This window comes from Haliotis rufescens, unplaced genomic scaffold (assembly GCF_023055435.1).
Source record: "Haliotis rufescens isolate VD_foot unplaced genomic scaffold, xgHalRufe1.0.p SCAF_5, whole genome shotgun sequence".
Lineage (NCBI taxonomy): Eukaryota > Metazoa > Mollusca > Gastropoda > Lepetellida > Haliotidae > Haliotis > Haliotis rufescens.
Genome location: NW_025964223.1, coordinates 10120974 through 10137598, shown reverse-complemented (window position 1 = coordinate 10137598; position 16625 = coordinate 10120974). Strand labels below are relative to the sequence as shown.

Below are 16625 nucleotides of genomic sequence, written 5' to 3'. Positions count from 1 at the left end.
GAAGGAGAAAGCATATAATCCGATAATCCGGAACGTTGTGTTCCTCAGAATAAAGAAGTTGACATCCATATATTCTCTTTCTTATGTGTATCACTTCTAAATGCCTTTCAAAGACCTATAACCAGAAGGTTTAAATTTTTGTGTTTCAATATGAACCTGTACATGAATACTTTTTATTTTAATTTATTTATATTTTTTATGCTGGTGTTATAGTGCCATCCAACTGATGTAGAGTATGCTGACCAATGGCGAAGCCGTTCTTGTTGTATCCCCTTAATGGCGAGCGCAAGGCAGGGCGTTACGGAGCTGTGCTCCAATGATCAGTGGTGTCATTAAAGTTTCGGACCCCGGAGAGGACTATATCTCCTAGACATCCGGGTAGTGTAATAGTCTGCGGCGCTTAGTCAAAGTGTTTCTTAACCTGGGAAAAACACGAAAATCTAAGTACTATATCCATACGGCAGATGTAAGTATCAAAATAAAGCGCTGAACGTTAGCCATCCTCAGGTATCACTAACGATTTACTACAAGCTATGTACAATTATTGAGGAGGCAAAAACGATCTTAAATCCTATGAAAATATCTGTACCTACATAGGAATTTCGCGCTACAGCGTACAAGTAAAGCCAAAAAACCCATGTTCAACACATGTAGCAAACATATAAGGGATAACAAACATAAAGTCAATACATGGTAAGAGTGTGCCATTAAATCACAAGAGAACGAAATAGTCGGGTCACTAATTCTCTAGCGAAGACTGCAAAAAATTGTTCGCCGACGAAAACCGTTTGCCGAACGGTGACAGAAACAACGCGAGGGAGCGGTACGGTCACTAGACCGCGACATAGCGTAGTTTTACGACCCGGTGATACAGTGTAACGACAAATACCATCTTTCACCGGAATTTCACTTTTTTCCTCAATGACTTGTGCTTAATTACGATTGTTTATATCCATCAGTAGATATGTTTGTATCTCATATTGCTAGAAACATGTTGTGATAAAATTAGATAGTTATGTAAAAGAGGTTTTAATATACTAGATTATATTTTTGTGTGTCATTGGTCTCACTGTAATACATAGGGAATGAACGCAAACAAATGTTTGGCATACGCTTTGATTTCCCAAATACTTCAGAAGTAGAAGTGCTACGGTTAACAAAATACCTACTTTTTATTCACATGCACTTTGTACTCATTAAAAAGACACAAAGACAGTCTGTTGATAATTGGTTAAAACATCGTCGGTTATAAATAGGATGCAAAACATGGAACAATTTCATATCAATATAATGTCCCTCCTATCCCGCTTCACACAACATAACATTTGTTGGTTTGTTTATTGTTTAACGCCGCACTCAGCAATAAACCAGCTTTATGACGGCGGGCTGTAAATAATTGAGAGTATGGACCAGACAATCCAGTGATTGACATCATAAGCATCGATACGGATGGAATACGATGACATGCATCAACCAAGTCAGCGAGCCGGACCACCCTATCGCCACTTACGTTAGACGCCTCTTACGACAAGCATAGTCGCCTTTCACGACATGGGTTGTTGAACACCTATTCTACCCCGAGTCGGCACGGGTCACACAACATAACAACCCTAGAGGTACAGCAAATGTGGTCGACATTATTATAATAACCCACGCATGGTTTCATTTAAACCCTGGGGTTGTAATACACCAAGTAGGACACGGTTGAAGTCAGGCTATCCAGGTGTACATAAAAGACCCTAGCCCAAGGTCGTACAACATTAACATATAGTGGGACAGTACCCTGCACTCGGGGGTACATGCAGTTTCTACTCTCATGTAATGAAGTTAACGATTCATCATCACATCTTGTGTTAACCTGTGTGTTGAGGCACTGTTGCATTTTCTCTGCACTTTTTCTAAACTTCGGTCAGTGTTTTTTCAGAACGATGAACTTTGACGACGTGTTGAGGCAACTGGGGGAGTTTGGGACGTACCAGAAATGGCTGTATGTACTTCTGTGTCTTCCAGCAATAGCGGGGTCTATTCAGGTTATACAGGCAGTCGTGTTTTTGTTTGCGGTTCCTGAACATAGGTAAGGATTTAAAGTTTTTATTTGATGTATTTCGAATCCAGATTCGCTCTGGTTATGTTTCTAAACATTACCCGTGCTTGTTGGTTTCATCTAATTGGAAAACATTTAAGACCTGCGCCAAATCAGGCTGAATCACTGTTCAAAACAGAGTTAAATCAAACTCACTTCCTAACCAATTTTACCATTACAAAGTTGCAAATTTCTTAAAATGCCTATGTTTATGACATCTGTAGGAATATAGGTTTGTAGAGAAACGGATGTGAAATGGTTTTCATTGCTATCGATTATCTGTGGTTAAATAGTGAATGAGTGAGTGAGTATGGTTTTACGCTGCTTTTAGCAATATTCCAGCAATATCACGACGGGGGACACCAGTAATGGCGTGGTTAAATAACTGTATCTGGATCTTTTCAATTGAAAACTGTTTACAGAGGTCAATACAGAGGTATGCTTAAGATATTAATATTTTTCTCAAATGACAAGAGTATATGCCGAACCTTTGTCCTTTCCTATTATGAAAAAATCGATTTCTTACGTATTACATTTGGCTCATCGATTATTAGTTTAAAATAATAATGCATGGTATTTCGGGACAAAATCTCCGTGGAGTACAACAGTTGCAAATATTAATTATGAAAATATTAGTTATCTATGTTAATATTTCACAAAGTTTGACAGTCAGAGTCGCGTCATTGGTACTGTAGTCAAAGTTGCGTGATTTGTACTGGAGTGGCACAGGTGGTCCAGTCTTCAAAGGCGCCGCGATTCTCTGTGCAGATTTGCGTCCCTTGGGCACGCCAGAAACCTTTGATTGTGGGTTCGAATCCCGGCTCGACCCGATTATGATTCTAGGTTTGTCAGCACCATATCCGTACTCTTGGGTTTCACCGAAGTGGTAAACGTCTGAGACCTGCATCACTTCGGGCTTTCCTCCCACATTAAGCTGACACGCTGTGATATAACTGGAATAATGTTAAAAGCGGCGTTAAACCCAACTCACTCACTCCCTGTACTGGAGTTAGATGTGCGTCATTGGCATTGAAGACCGAATAGCCTCATAGGTACTGTTGTCGGAGTCACGTCGTCGGTACTGCAGAATGACAATGACACACGGTAACTACTTTAAGCTTGATTTAATTCTACGAATCCCAGGATTGAATAACGAGGTTGTCACGATTTCCATTTTGGAATATTTACACATCGATTTCAAATAATCAGAACCTGATGATAATGTTTAGCGATAAATCTCAACTAGCATGGGGAGTATCTACAACACATGACGACATATTAAACATGCTGATGTTCGTCCAAGTCAAGTATATCTGAAATGGAACAACTCATAAACGCGAAGAGTGAATATAGATAGATATAACATTTTGATATCTTGAAAATGCTCATTTATCGTAAAGCAAACGGTTGACATTTCAAATAGATCTACCTTTGTTCATGTTCATGTTGACAATTAGCAGAAACTACTCATCTTTAAATTAGGCAATATTTGTACAAACTACTGGAAATCATGCAAAGTAATATCTGTAAACACACATTTCTTTATATGAAGTAATCCCGTATTCCAACGATATTCTATGTCTCATACATTACTTTTTCTTGCAGTCACCTTTTATACAGTATACTACGGGTTTATCAAACTCAAAGGACCCCTTATTGTAGTTCGTGATAACCGTAGTTGGTATTAGGCATTACACAGCATATATACAGCCAATGGCCGGGACCTTGATAACCACACATTTCTTTTGTGTGAAGTTGAATTGCATTGAAACGACAGTCTAGGTCTCCCACAGTAAGATTTCTCGTAGTCACGCCTCCGATCGTTAACCTTCAGGGTGTAGCTTACTTAATATACAGTTTAAACCTCTCTTACAAATATCAAACTGGGACAAGAGTCAGTGGTATCCAAAGAATATTTGATACCGATCTCATTTATGCCATGAACCACTCGACCACGACGGCGGATGCGATAAAAGTTGCCTTGACCCTTATAGTGTTTATAATAGTGTCAATAATTTTATAAAGACGGCGACATGCCCCGTGCACACGTTTCGCAACGTGTAAGGCCGACGCTCCGACATAAAGACTTATTTATAATGAAAATACATCAAACGTTCTGCTTCGAAATGCTGACTTGTCCATTTACAAGGTTACAGGAATTGACCTGTAACTGTGTACAATAGTGCTAAGATAGATATACCAATTTGCAATGTATAAAGAATGAGTGCTTGTTTTTCAAAACAAACAAACAAACATGGAATAAACCCTTAGGGTATCTGGCTTTTAATTTTACGAAACCTGTTTTGCAGATATTTTCTTTGCTAAAAATATACAAGTATAAATTGTCATTAATTCTGAGATTTGAAATCTTACCAAACTGAAAAAAACCAACTTAAAACGCATAATCATCTGTTACTCGAAATGAATGACAAGAAAACGATTTTAGCAGTACATGTTTCCACAAGAAGAAAAGACTCGGTACCAAGCTATGCATGTACTCTGTTACTACTACTACTACTACTACTACTACTACTACTACTACTACTACTACTACTACTGCCCTTGATTTTATCAAATCAGCCCTCGTATGACGCGGGAGGGTATCGAACATCCGACCTCCCGCTTTTCGGACAGATGCTCCATCTAATGCCCAATCAATATGCTTATAAATACGATTTGTCCTCTCTCTGTTTTCAAACAGTTTCTTGAGTTAAAGATATATAGTATATTCATACCCACATGTAAAATTACAAAGGCAACACAATATTATGCAGCGGGGCTTTTGAAAAAAGATTGGATAGGCTCGTTCAGGGAGATGACACATAGCCGCCAATAATAATACGGTCTATCAGTCAGTTCCAAGATCTTGTAGATCTTTTTGGTTGCAATATCCACAACCTTGGCACAAGAGACGACTTCGGGTATCCGTACCGAGAACTCTTACTAAAACAGAACAACAGAAACTAGTTTCTTCACTACTTACCAATAGGTTTAGTTTAACGCCGCTTTGCACTGTGTATTTCAGTTATGTCATGGCGTGTCAGCTTAATGTGGGAGGAAATCCCGAAGCCATCCAGGTCTGAGACGTTTACCACTTTGGTGAAACCCATGACACCGGTATGGGTGAGTGAGTGAGTGAGTGAGTGAGTGAGTGAGTGAGTTAATATTTAAAGTCACATCGGCAATATTTCAGCCATATCGTGACTTGAACAAGTTATAGCATATATAAAAAAACTGTCGTCAAAGGACAGTATAACAACTAACAATATATCACAGATTATAACTTTAAAACTAGTTTTAGAACAATAAGACACCGGTATGGTGTTGACAAACCAAGAAAATATAATCATTCAAGGAGCAATCGAACCCACGATCATAGTTTTCTAAGACACCATATTTCACATTTCCTTTCTCCTTATCCCCTACATACCTAATCAAGACACAACACCATGGGCCTAAACATGCGAATACGCTGTGTGATACACGGCCGATTTATTTGCGTGTCGTAAAAGACAAAGATATTCATTTCTACGCATTTGTATATACATGGTCAGCAATCTGCTATGAATATTTATATTTTGCTGAAGCCCGACACGTAAAACCAGATATAAGAACTTTTAGAAGAAAACATCTGGAACCGTGTTCCCTCAACGGATGCAGCAGCAAATGCTGGAGGGTATACAGTATACTCATGACATGTATATGCAAGTCCAAACAGAAATACTTACAATTCATGAACATATGTTACAAATTAATTGTATAATCTATTATATACAGTGCAACTCGCATAGTATGTGTATGCAGTATTATCATAGCTCTTCAGCTTAGTATATATGGTCTTATTTTGATGATATGTGATATAAGGGCTCTGCAGCAAAATGATACAGTTTTAACAGATGTACAAATTACATATAAAGCCAAGCTGTATTATAAAGGCCCGACGGCCAAGCAATATCATTGCATCCAACAATACACACTTTCACAATAAAAAAACAACGCTGTATGATCATGATAAAGGCTTGCTAGCCAAGCAATATCATTGCATCCAATAATGCACACTTTCACAATAAAGCAACGCTGTATTATAAAGGCTTGCCAGCCAAGCAATATAATTGAATCCAACAATGCACACTTTCACAATAAAGCAACGCTGTATAAAGGCTTGCCAACCAAGCAATATCATAGCATCCAACAATGCACACTTTCACAATAAAGCAACGCTGTATTATAAAGGCCCGTCGGCAAAGCAACATCACTGCATCCAACAATGGATTTTCTCAATGTAGCAACGCTGTATTGTAAAGACTCGCCAGCCAAGAAATAGCATCACTTACAACAGTACACATTACCCTCAAATGTGCATTCCATTTCCACGATTATCTGCAACACATGAAATAAAAAAATCATAAAATGAAGAACAATTTTTACTATATACATGTACATCAAATAACTATAAGAAACAAGTGTGAGGCCGTGCATGCACAGTGAGCGAGAGAGAACAATTCAAAATTGTACCACCCCTTATATACTCCCTTAATCACACCACCTAGGGGCACATAATAACCTTTATTGACATATCGCTAGGAGAAAATAATGTCTAAGTATCTATTCTTTAAACGAGAGAAATATTATTTCTCCTTATCCCCTACATACATAATCAAGACACAACACCATTAACATGGGAATACGCTTTGTGATACACGACCGAGATGTACAAAGAAAGTTATATGCCTAAGGAAAGCGCAACTTTCATTCTGTTATCAATACTCTCTTTGATGTAACAATTTGTAGCGTTTTCGCTTCTCTAACGACCATCTCGTTTGAACATACGATCTGGTATACCATTATTTGCAGCTGCAGTAGCATCACCACTGCAAAAGCTGTGCAGACTGTACTTCTTGATATTGTCAACAAAGGGAGTTAAAGCATCAATAAATAGTTCCCTTAACCTAGTATAAGACAGTGGAGCATTGTCCTTTCTAAGAACATAGTCTGAACGACATTTGCTTACATTCCTGAATATGTACTGATCACAATCTGGATGAATCTGTCCTACTAATAACAAGCCATGCGCCATCCCTGTATATATCCGTCGTTGACTTTTCAATAAAAAGGACCATGTGTGACTTATAAAACAAAATATCAGATCGAAATATATGAATTAATTCTGTCGATCTTACAAATCCGGCGAAAGCTAATAAACACATAGATACTATTCGCAGATCCATTAAAGATGCATTGATCATTTTTGAATCATACAAACGTTCAAGTATATCAACTGTGATTGGCTCTTTTTTAACCACTGGCTTAGACAGTTTGCGCCTTGCTCCTTCCAAAACATTCTTGACAAGGCTATTTTCAGTGGGACTCTCTAGTCCAATGTTACAATGAGCATGCCTTAAACTATAAAATGCCGTTAACACTGGTGATAATGTTTCACTCTGTTGCACAACCGACAACAGATAAATAGCACAATGCAAATGTGAAACGGGCAACTGATCACACCTATTATTAGCGTTTGCCCACCTTTTCCAAGCAGCAAATCCATTGCTATATCTTTTATAAGTTGAATCTGCCCTGGACCGTGCCAACAAACCTGGTAGCTGTCCTGCTTACTGGCGCACATTCAATTTTATTCCCTTCTCTTGACCATATGAAATCTTTTTCTGCTTTCAACTTCTTTAAATCTCTTGACGTCTCTATAAACTCTTCTCTCAATGAACCAATCTTCTCATTAAGAGAGGATTGAAACTCTGTTCTATTCGAATTGAGCTGTTGCAAAATGGCGTCCAGTTTAGCTTCTGTATCCATATTGAAGAAAACAAGTGTGAGGCCGTGCATGCACAGTGAGCGAGAGAGAACAATTTAAAATTGTACCACCCCTTATATACTCCCTTAATCATGCGACCTAGGGGGACATAATCACCTTGATTGACATACCGCTAGGAGAAAATAATTTCTATCTTATTCATTCTTCAAACGAGAGAAATATTATTTCGACTTGCAAGACAGGTCTTCCTTGCAATGGACCAATTTACACAGGGTAAACATAAGAATTTACGACAATTTAACAAACATCACTCGTCCTTTCTCATCCTTCCTCTTTTCTTGAGTTTTCGTTCCTATCACCATAAACATATGATGCAAATACTATCTGGAGAATACGGAACATGGTGTTATAACCTGTAGCCAATGTATGCCAAGGTTGAAAACAGTGTTTAAACCAAACTAACATAGAAATCGGATCGTTACAATCCTCAGCCAGGTACATTTTGTGTAATTCTATTCTGCCGCACAGTATACAACATATTATGTACTGACAGGCCTTAGCAGAAATATGTCAGGGCGAATGTTCGTGAGAGAACATAAAGAAGTAAAGTCATTCGTGTAAAAAGTTTATTCCTGCTACACCTTCACTTGGATACATGAAATTGTGTTTGTGTTTTGCTTAATGCGTCTCATAGCACTACATACATGTGTTTTACCTTCTACAGAGTTTCTTCATGTTTCCAACTGTGTTGGACCGCAGGTAAAACTAAAGGGAGGTATTTTTTGAAAGTTACCGAAAAACATAAATTGCTATTCAGAAGCAGCTTAAATTAAAACGAAAAATGATTCCACTTATTGTCAACAGCGAACTTTTCGTAACCCTTGTTAGGGATACAAAAAGCCCTCACGAGTATTTGCAGTATTGAGGAATATACCTTACAATGAACCCTTTACCGTTCATTTTTATATGTACATGTATCGTATAAACATAGCACCTTGCAACCGGTGTGGATGCCATGTCTTAAGGTTGTATTACTACGAACGAAAGATGACATGTTTATATCATAAAGATGACATCTCCATAAGACGTCTAGATGAATACAAAACTGTGACCATAATGTAATTTTATTGGGGAAGTTGACGTTAAAAGATGTGTTTTATTCAGATGCCATGACTGTCTTCATTTTCTGATGACAGTCCTTATGTAATATTTAAAGTTATTTTCTATTGAATATTTTACTCAGTAGTACATATTCTAGTTCTGTTGTTGTGAAATAGAAGCGACAAAACCCTTTCCATATTCATAAGAAAAAGTCGATTGTACGATTCCTACTATTACATGAGCATGTGTTTATGAATCACTATCAAATAGTGATAATATCGGGTATTCGCGAAAAGGTGAACGTATCCTGTCCCACCGGTGGCACCTGTCATACACACATGCAAAGGCAAGTCAATTGTTCACCCGAAAAGCAATTGTTTAACATAATAAAGTTGTTACACGTTCATCTTGCCCTGACGCTCGTCATGTTATTTCCAATTACAGATGCGCCATTCCAGGATTTGCCAATGACACCTACGAAATTCAGAATAACTTCCACGAACAACTCGTAAACCGCTCCATTCCTATGACATCTGGTTACTATGGTGATGACAAGTATTCCCGCTGCCAACTGTATCTACAAACCAATACCTCCGATGTCTGGTCGTCTACAAGAAATGTCACAGGACCCTGTCATGCTTGGGTGTACGATCAATCACAGTTCATATCAACGATTTCAGAGACGGTAAGTTGTAAGCAATAAGCAAAACGTATCCCATGACAAACATTTTAATACATGTGATATCGATTTTATGTGGCATTTTGTCATGAATCAATGCTAAGAAGTGTTAAAGCCATTCAGCTATTAAAGGATATTTTCACTTTGACTGCCTTGAAATGTGTACAGATCCATGGTTATTAAATATGTACGACGAATGTAATTATTTAGATAGAATCTGTTTGAACTGTATTCTTTTCAGATGGATTTTGTCTGCGAGAAAAAGTCCTACGCGAGTCATGCCAAGATGCTCGGTATGTTTGGACATTTGGTTGGAGCTCTGATTAATGGTCCAATGTCAGACATGTGAGTAGCCTTGACAGACTACATTAGACAGGAGATAGGGAGTGAATGCATGTAATTTTGAGGCCACAGTTAGCACTTTATCAGTTTCATGACGGCGATATCGTCGAATCTGGACACCAAAACTGTGATTGAAAGCATGACTAAAGATTGCTTGATTGCCTGATTGCTTGATTGATTGCTTGATTGCTTGACCCATGGTGGTGCACTTCCACCTCAATTGGCTTCTTTGTGAAGTTGAGATGTGCAAAATATTAATATCTAAAAACAATTATCGGAACCCAATTATCATAATAATCGTATCCTTGCTTGACAACGGTATAAGGATCTATGCCAAAGCGTCACCTTGATAGTAAAATAAAGAAGTTGTTTATCCATAAATTGTGTCTACTTTGTCGTCAACTTCTAAGACATGCCTATCAATCAATTCAGGGTTTCTTCTTGTTATTTTAAGGCAAACTGTTCGAATTATTCGATAAATTTATAGAGGTCATATCCATTAAGCATTTTCAATATGCAACATATTAATATCCAAAGTGTGTTATTGGAGTGAGTGAGTGAGTTGGGTTTAACGCCGCTTTTAACAGTTATAGTGGGAGGAAAGCCTAAAGTGATGCAGGTCTCAGACGTTTACCACTTCGGTGAAACCCACGAGCACGGGTATGGTGCTGACAAACCTAGAAACATAATCGGGACGAACAGGGATTCGAACCCACAATCATAGGTTTCTGGCGTGCCCAAGGGACGCAACTCTGCACAGCGAATCGCAGCGCCTTAGACGACTGGGCCCCCCTTCACCCCCCCACCCCCCCACCCCCACCCCCCAGACACACACCTCCCCCTGTGTTATTGGAGCCCCATCGTGATGGTTTTCGCATGTTATTATTGGCAACCCTTTTAGCTCTTCGATGAAGTCATAGGGCAATTGTGAAAACATTTAAAGGACTGAAAGCCGTTTGGCATGATGATGTGTGTTAACATCTTGTGTTTTATGCAGGTTTGGAAGAAGGCCAGTTATAATCTGCAACATGTTCATCATGGTGTTGCTCAGCATCTGTCTGGTGTGGTCCAGCTCAGCCCCTGTGGTCCTCTTCCTTGATTTCGTCATCCACACCTGCACTCTTGGCCAATATCTCGTGTGCTTCGTTTTTGGTAAGGCAATAGATTGTTTTGATGATCTCTTATAGATCCAAAGTTTTTATCAGCTACGATTCTCAGAAAGATTGTTTGCCCAACAGGTGATTTTGATCATTCTATATTCCCTCGGGGATTATGTGTGTAAGCATAAACGGCAGAGGTGGTTTTGTCCTCTGATAGCATGGATCATCGTTGACGATTTCAGTCACTGGTTTGCTTTTTCCAGACTAATTATACTTAGTAATAAAGCTTGAGTATCATTGTCTACTGTGTTTATTAAAATCATTCACTCACGTTATTTGAGAAGTCAACTCGTGTGACGCAAACCAGATATCATGAGACCAGTGGGGTATTGAGGACACTAGTTGTATTTTACCTATCCAGTGTATAACTAACAATAAATTCTAACCATTTATCCCACAAACAGGCATGGAGATAGTCGGTCCCTCTAAGCGTATGTGGGCAGGTGTTGCTATGAACCTCTTCTGGAGTGCGGGAAACATGGTCACAGCTCTAACGGCCTATCTCTTCAGGGACTGGAAGACTCGACAGCTGATTGTCAGTGTCCCTGCGGTTGTCTTTGCTTACCTGTAGTAGGTTTATTTACTGTAAATCTGATGTACTGTGTTCGTGAAAAAAGATTACAATTGTACCACTTGCAAATACTTATTAAACCGAAATAATAAGGACACGGTAGATTTGTTATTTTAAATGTTGTATTAAAATACTAACAACGATTTGAAAGAAAGCGACAAAACACTTCCTCTCCATAATCATAAGAAATCTGTGCCACAAGCAGATTCCATTGTACGATTTCATCTCCAAATCGTACGCATGTGTTTATGAGTCACTATTAAATAGTGATGCCAGGTGTTCTCCACAAGGTGAGCGTATCCAGTCCCATAAACACATACAAGTAAGGTAATTGTTCACCTGAAAAATACACACGATAATATATGATACAAGTCATAATAGGGAATTGCATCAGACATAATTTTGTTCAATGAAGAGTCAAAATTGGAATTGTCCTCCAAATGTCTACCATAAACGGTTTTTGAAGCTTCACAAAAGAGTTGAATGTTGTAAACGTGATGGAACAAACTTTGAGTAAGAATCGTAGGATGCTTTGAAAGATGCATCGGAATTTGATGTGTCAATTTGTATGCATGATTTCTGAAGAAAGTATACTTTCTTATTTATTCACTTTAATGTTTTCACATGAGCTGTAATCTCTGCTTACTGCTTCATTTACGACTTAATATTGTGATATCATATTGTACGCATAGAGCTATATTATAAATTGCATTAAAGTTATTCATACAAGTATTTGTTTTATAGCGTGAATATATGCTTCAGTATATCTTCCTGAGGTTTACAGGAAACCCATGTCCATTTATTTATGATAACAATAATTATATTTAACCATTATACAGTTTTATCCCAGAGTCCCCAAGATGGCTTCTCAAACATGGAAAGATGGAAGAGGCTAAAAGGATAGTAGCAAATATTGCGAAGAAAAACAAAGTGAAAATAGATCCAAATATTCTTGATGAGGTCGATATTAAAAAGGAAGAGGTAAAGCAAGAACCATTCTGGAATCTTTTGAAGTCTTCAGTGATGATGCGTCGAATGATTATCATCTGCTATAATTGGTACGAGTTGGGTCCGATCTCGGGTGTTTAAGTGTACAGTATGTGACAACAAGATTCCGTAGACACACACTAACAGATTCACTCCAGTCAGTCATTTACATTAACAATGTTTGTAACAGATGCAGGCGTTGATCGTTAATGTCACTTCGTATTAATTAACTATTTGAATAGTAGTTTTTAAAACATCTTCTTGTGAAGTTTCTTGAAAGTATTAACGTTGGCATACGTTGCTCTCGGTGTGTGCAAGTCGACGAGGACGATTTTAAATTTGTTCTTATGTCCCAATGACCTAGTAAATTTCCTCTCTCACAAGTGATTCTAATTTTATAAAAATTCCTTTTCTTCCTGTCAATTCACCATCTTTTGATGACTCTCCAGGTTTGCAGTTGGAATGGCTTTCTACGGCCTCAGCATGAACGTGTCCAACCTCTCTGGTAGCATCTACCTCAACTTCTTCTTGTTCATCACAGTAGAGGCTGTTGCATACATTTCTTGTTTTGTCGTAATGGATCGTATTGGCCGCAAGTTGCTGCTATGTATATCGCTGTCGCTAACAGGAGCAGCATGCATTCTTCCTTTGGTTCCAGTACTAGTTTCAGATACGCGTAAGTGTTAATATCATAAAACACAAATGTAGTTGAATAAAATCTAATGTTTCATTTTCAGAATTCACACATATGCATGCTTATGACAGGTAATTGTTTAAGTTAGGACATTGCAGTAAAAAGTTAAATCTTGAATAGCTTTATTACAGAGCGTGTCTTTGCTTTTTTCTGCCTAACTAAATCTAATGTGTTATTTCTAGAATTAACACATACAAACACATATCTGTACCACGTCTGATTACATACCCTGGCCGCGTCCTATAAAAGTATGTTAAAAATGGTACTTGTTTCCCAGCGTTCGGGAATAAGGGGAGAAAGTAAGGACTGGCCGACTCAGGGTCAGTATAATAAGTCTCAGTGGGGTTCAGCGGGCAAGCACCATAAAATAGGCAATAACTACAAACCGCACTCGTTCAAACAGCCACACATACATGTGCATGCCCGTCGCTGTGTAAGTGAAATAACCTTGAACGCGATGCTGAACACAATTTCACCTCACCAATTACAGGAAACATAAAAATTGCTTAAATAGTTCACAGGCTTATTTAATTTGTATGTGTAGCATGTAGAAATGTCCTTATGTTCATTTCACAATTAGACTAATGTTGATGAAATCAAATTCTTTTTAATAAAATAAAATAAGAAAGATGAAGATGGAAAAAGAGCAAGATGCAATCATGTAAGAATACACATTCCGTTTTGCCTCTTGCAAAGAATCCTTTCATTCAACGAACAAATTCTGCCTCTCTGTCCATCAGCTGAGAAGTGGGCCATCAACATCCTCGCCATTGTAGGAAACACGTGTGCCTCTGCTGCCATGTGTGCCGTCTACACCTTCACAGCTGAACTCATGCCAACGACATCAAGGACATTTGGCATGTCAATGAGTTCCATTTGCTGTAGAGTTGGAAGTCTACTTTCGCCCTATATTGTTGACTTGGTGAGTTTTACGAAATCCTTTTGATTGTATGCAATTTATATTTTAGTAGTTCCCAAAACTCATCGCGACTTCTTAATGGGTAAGAATGATGAGATGATGGAATGTTGTTAATATTTAACGTGACGCACCTTCGATGACGATAGGTTTTACTATAGCCGTGGCTGAGACAGTGTGTGAGTGAGTGAGTGAGTATGGGTTTACGCCGCTTTTAGCAATATTCCAGCAATATCACGGCGGGGGACACCAGAAATGGGCTTCACACATTGTACCCACTGAGACATTGAGCAAATACCGTCGAACAATACGTGCAGTAGAACTAGGGTTTTAGACAACCGGATGACATGAACATACTGCGTGGCCTTTGCCATTTCTTCACATAAACGGTAAATATGACAATGTACGAAGCGTAATTCTAAACTAATGCCAACACTTTTTACCTTGATGTCATCATATGAAATAAAGCATTTACACTTATTTCCACATTTCAGACCATGTACATATCAGGACGTTTCGGACAAATTCTTCCCATGCTGATATTCGGGGGAATCACCATCTTGGCGGCCTTTCTGACTCTGCTTCTCCCGGAAACGCTGAACAAGAAGCTACCGGAAACCATCAAGGAAGCTGAGATGCTCGGGACGTAAGTACATCTAGTATTAATAACTATCCCATCAGTCCCAGCATGAATTCACCCATGTGATTGGTTTACGCCCAGTAGCTGATTCAATCTCAGGTATGGGAAGTCTGTTCGATGTTTAATTCCAGTCTACTCTCCATATTTGTCTCAAACGAGATTTACTAACATTTCCAGCCACTTTCAGTAGCATGACTGTGATTCATATCACGTTTCAGCCTAATCTTATTGCATATTCAGTCCAAGTTTCCATACCCGTGCTCATGGGTTTTGACCGAAGTGGTAAACGTCTGAGACCTGCATCATTTCGGGCTTTCCTCCAACATTTAGCTGACACGCCGCAATATAAATGGAACCCTGTTAAAAGCGTCGCTAAACCCAACTCACTCACGCACTCTCGTGTATGGTTTCATTCATCTGGACAAATATTTTAAAACCTTGGCTTTGGAGTCGATCCCTGCAAGCAATCATATCTGCATCCCCCAGTATGCCACTGATTTAAATTGCAAAACACAACACTACTCTGATTACGTCCCATACATTCAGCTGCAAAGTGTCACTGGGACCTTTATATAGAAACATGCTTATCTTTGCATTTCAATGTACAACCACGACGGTATTGTACATAACATGAAGTGAATATGTACAAGTACAGCTGTGAAACGCCCAATTCTTTACTTACAGGAATGCGTACGACGAAGACGTTACAGATGCATCGCCTGTTGAGCTGATTCCACTTGAACCTGAGTCAGGGGAAAGAGCGGGCGAAACTGAAAATAATAACGACACAAGAGAAAAAGATGCAATTTTCTAAAGAGTGAGTGAGTGAGTTGGGTTTAACGCCGCTTTTAACAGTATTCCAGTTATATCACGGCTTGTCAGCTTATTGTGGGAGGAAAGCCCGAAGTCATGCAGGTCTCAGACGTTTACCACTTCGGTGAAACCCACGAGCACGGGTATGGTGCTGACAAACCTAGAAACATAATCGGGGCGAACCGGGATTCGAACCCACAATCATAGGTTTCTGGCGTACCCAAGGGACGCAACTCTGCACAGCGAATCGCGGCGCCTTAGACGACTGGGCCACCCGTGCCCCCAATTTTCTAAAGATAAAGATAGCTTGCTTGTGTGAAATCAATACAGACACGTATCCAGAACAATTCACATCATTATTACAAACTAGTCTCATTGTGAATGCCGTTCCCTTGAATTCAGATAGAGATTCAGATGCAGATACAGATTCAGATCAAATAAAAAAATTAAATGTTTCCATATTTGTCACACAGTTTTGGTGAATACTTTTAAGCATATGATATATAGAACAGATTGTATATACAACATTGCATCACACATGAAGTGATTTAAACGATAAAGAACTTAACAATCTTACTAAGAGACGGATGCTTGAGTGTTTTTATTGTAATTTTATTTTACAGTAAATTACGTTTATAACGAACAGGCTGATAACGAACTGACGGATATAACGAACTCACGTTTTTGTCCCGGCTATTTGCTGTAGTTACTCTGTATATATGCATATAACGAACTACGGCTAAAACGAACTATAATTAGTGGTCCTTTTGAGTTCGTTATAACCGTAGTTTACTGTAATGCCAATGTTCAACAGCATACTTTCGTTCGCCTGGCAGTTCTTTTATGAAGAAAATTACAGATCATAGTAT

The 16625-nt window shown here is 38.7% G+C and overlaps 1 protein-coding gene across 1 annotated transcript; it reads left to right on the top strand.

Moving 5' to 3' along the window:
• The first annotated feature begins 1789 nt into the window (after nt 1–1789).
• On the top strand, nt 1790–15851 carry LOC124150632 (organic cation transporter protein-like). Its single transcript, XM_046522592.2, has 10 exons — nt 1790–2074; nt 9399–9639; nt 9875–9978; nt 10973–11127; nt 11540–11705; nt 12546–12764; nt 13143–13369; nt 14128–14309; nt 14798–14949; nt 15628–15851. Exons 1-10 carry the CDS (start codon nt 1800–1802, stop codon nt 15755–15757), a joined length of 1851 nt encoding a protein of 616 aa, XP_046378548.2. The 5' UTR covers nt 1790–1799; the 3' UTR covers nt 15758–15851.
• Nucleotides 15852–16625: the final 774 nt, after the last annotated feature.